A 2267-nucleotide genomic window follows, 5' to 3' on the forward strand; every position below is an offset into this window, starting at 1 on the left:
TGTGTGTGTGTGTGTGTGTGTGTGTGTAAATTATTTGCTAAGATATATAATTTATTTGGACTAAGCTGGAAAAATAAATATGAAGGTTAAATTATAAAACATGTCTGTAGACAAACAAATGAGTTTTAGCTTGTGTAATGATACAAAAATGACACAAAATTATGAACAATAGGTTGCCTTCAGGTCCAGGCTGCCCTTGCAAAAGAGATCTGTGATCTTAATGGGATTTGTTTGGTTAAATAATGGTAAATGAATGAATGAATGAATGATAAACTTCATCGATGAACAGGAGCACTTGTTGGCTCAAAAACAGGAGTGTTAAAATTTCAGTGTTAAACTTTTGGGTGTTGATTTAACATCCCCTGGTGTTATTGTAACACTTTCTGAGTACACTGACACCCAGTGTTGGTGTTAATTCACAGTGTTGATTTCTTCACTGTTGTCTCAATGCTGGGAGGGGACCAGGCTGTCTCCATGGTTACTGAACGATACACAAGAGGAAAACCATCTGGAAATCATCTCGCTATCTCGAGGAAACGCTCCTCGTTATTTTGTGATAATGACATATCTCGTTATCACGAGAAAATCATAAAAAATAATTAAATGCAGAAAACGGCCACTCTCGGCTTCCGTAAATTGGTGCATTTTAAGTGCATTTATTTATTTATTGGTCCTTTTACATAATTCTGCTTTTATTTCTAATCATGTTAGTTTCAGTCCTTCATAAGCTGTAAGCTAAAAGCAGTAGAAGACTGTTTAAAAGCTAAAAGTAGCAGACCAGTACCTAAAGTAGCACAAGGAGACAAAGAGTGAGGCAGATTGAGAACAACGAGAGCTCTCATTGTTTTTCTATGATGGATGATATCAGTAAACAAAGCTAAATATTATAAAGATAAAGTTACAAAAACTAAAAGTCGTGGCACCTTTACTGAGCTAAATGTTTTGATATTGAAATAGACCAGTAAAAAATAGTAGCTAAGGCTAAAAAAAAAAACATGAAAACAACAGTGTGACCCTGACATTATAACTTTATAAAGTCAGAGATTGATTTTTATTTTTTTACAAAAAAACTTTTTACAAAACAACTTGAGATAATGCAACCAACAGTTGGTTCTCCAGCTCTTCCTTCCTTCCTTCCTTCCTTCCTTCCTTCCTTCCTTCCTTCCTTCCTTCCTCCTCCTCCTCCCCCTCCTCCTCCTGTTTGGTGACAGGGTCTGAGAACCTGCTGCTGGTTGTTTTCCAGCCTGACTGGAGGAGTTACCGAAGCTCCTGCAGACATTTTATCCTCTCCGGAGCCTCCTGCATGACCTCCTCATCTGCCTCCTCATCTGCCTCCTCATCTGCTTCAGTGTATCCGCGGTGTGGTCCTCTGGTAACAGGCGGAGGGGAAAGCGCGTTTTATCGCTGCCGGAGCCGGAGCCGAGGTGCGCGGAGGACTACCTGTTAGCTTCCCCCCGGGCAGGTGTGGAGGTTCATCTGAAATCAGCCCTGCTGCGGGTTTGATTCCCGCTGACCTACTTTTTGTCCAAGTTGGGAGTGGAAACATTGCGGTGTGCTCTGCGTTTGAAGACGATGAAAAGAGATGTGGAAGCAGTGCTGACTCGGAGAGGAGAGCTTCAGTAAATAATAAAAAAATAAAAACGGCAGAAGGAGAGAAGGGGGAAGAAGAGCCAGTGATGACCGCCTGTCCTCACCTGGACCCCGGGCTGCTGCTGCTGCTGGCCTGCTGCTGCCAAACACCAGGCATGGTCGGAGGAAGTAAGTAATCTGACTAATATTTTACAGAACTAGAGCATTTTTGGGTGGGTAAATAAATAAATAAATAAATAAATACAATGTTGCCAATTAGGGCTGCAAGATATGAGGAACAATTTGCAATGTTTTGATATCGATAAACGCATCATCATCATCATTATCATCATCATCATCATCATTCAAACCAGGTATGAGAATCAAGGTCACAAGGAGCCCAAACAGTAATCACATGCAGTCTAAACCAGTGGTTCCCAAAGTCAGGGTCGGGAGCCCACTATGGGTCCTGAAACACCAAGGTGGAGTCCTGAAAGGATTTTCAGAATTAATTACATTTTAAATTATTACAACAACATTTGTGTTGTTGCAGAAGAATGTGGTTAGTTTCCTTAAAAATCGATGCAATTAGCATAATGAATATCAGGGCTGAAAGTAGGGCTGCCACGATTAATCAATTAATCGACGACTAATCGATTATTAAAATAATCGATGACTAATTTAATAATCAATTAATC

General features: G+C 40.3%; 1 protein-coding gene across 2 annotated transcripts in view; it reads left to right on the forward strand.

Annotated features, from left to right (window-relative positions):
* The first annotated feature begins 1179 nt into the window (after positions 1-1179).
* The window catches only part of LOC106536860 (fibronectin type III domain-containing protein 4), a 26918-nt gene continuing 25830 nt past the window's right edge, over positions 1180-2267 (forward strand). Inside the window, exon 1 of one of the 2 annotated variants that reach the window (XM_014034202.1) lies at positions 1180-1758. In XM_014034202.1, coding sequence (XP_013889656.1) covers positions 1677-1758 — 82 coding nt within the window. In that variant the 5' untranslated portion in view covers positions 1180-1676. The remainder of the gene's footprint in view (positions 1759-2267) is intronic. The other variant, XM_014034201.1, reaches the window with a different exon arrangement.

This window comes from Austrofundulus limnaeus, unplaced genomic scaffold (genome assembly GCF_001266775.1).
Source record: "Austrofundulus limnaeus strain Quisiro unplaced genomic scaffold, Austrofundulus_limnaeus-1.0 Scaffold2009, whole genome shotgun sequence".
Classification (NCBI taxonomy): domain Eukaryota; kingdom Metazoa; phylum Chordata; class Actinopteri; order Cyprinodontiformes; family Rivulidae; genus Austrofundulus; species Austrofundulus limnaeus.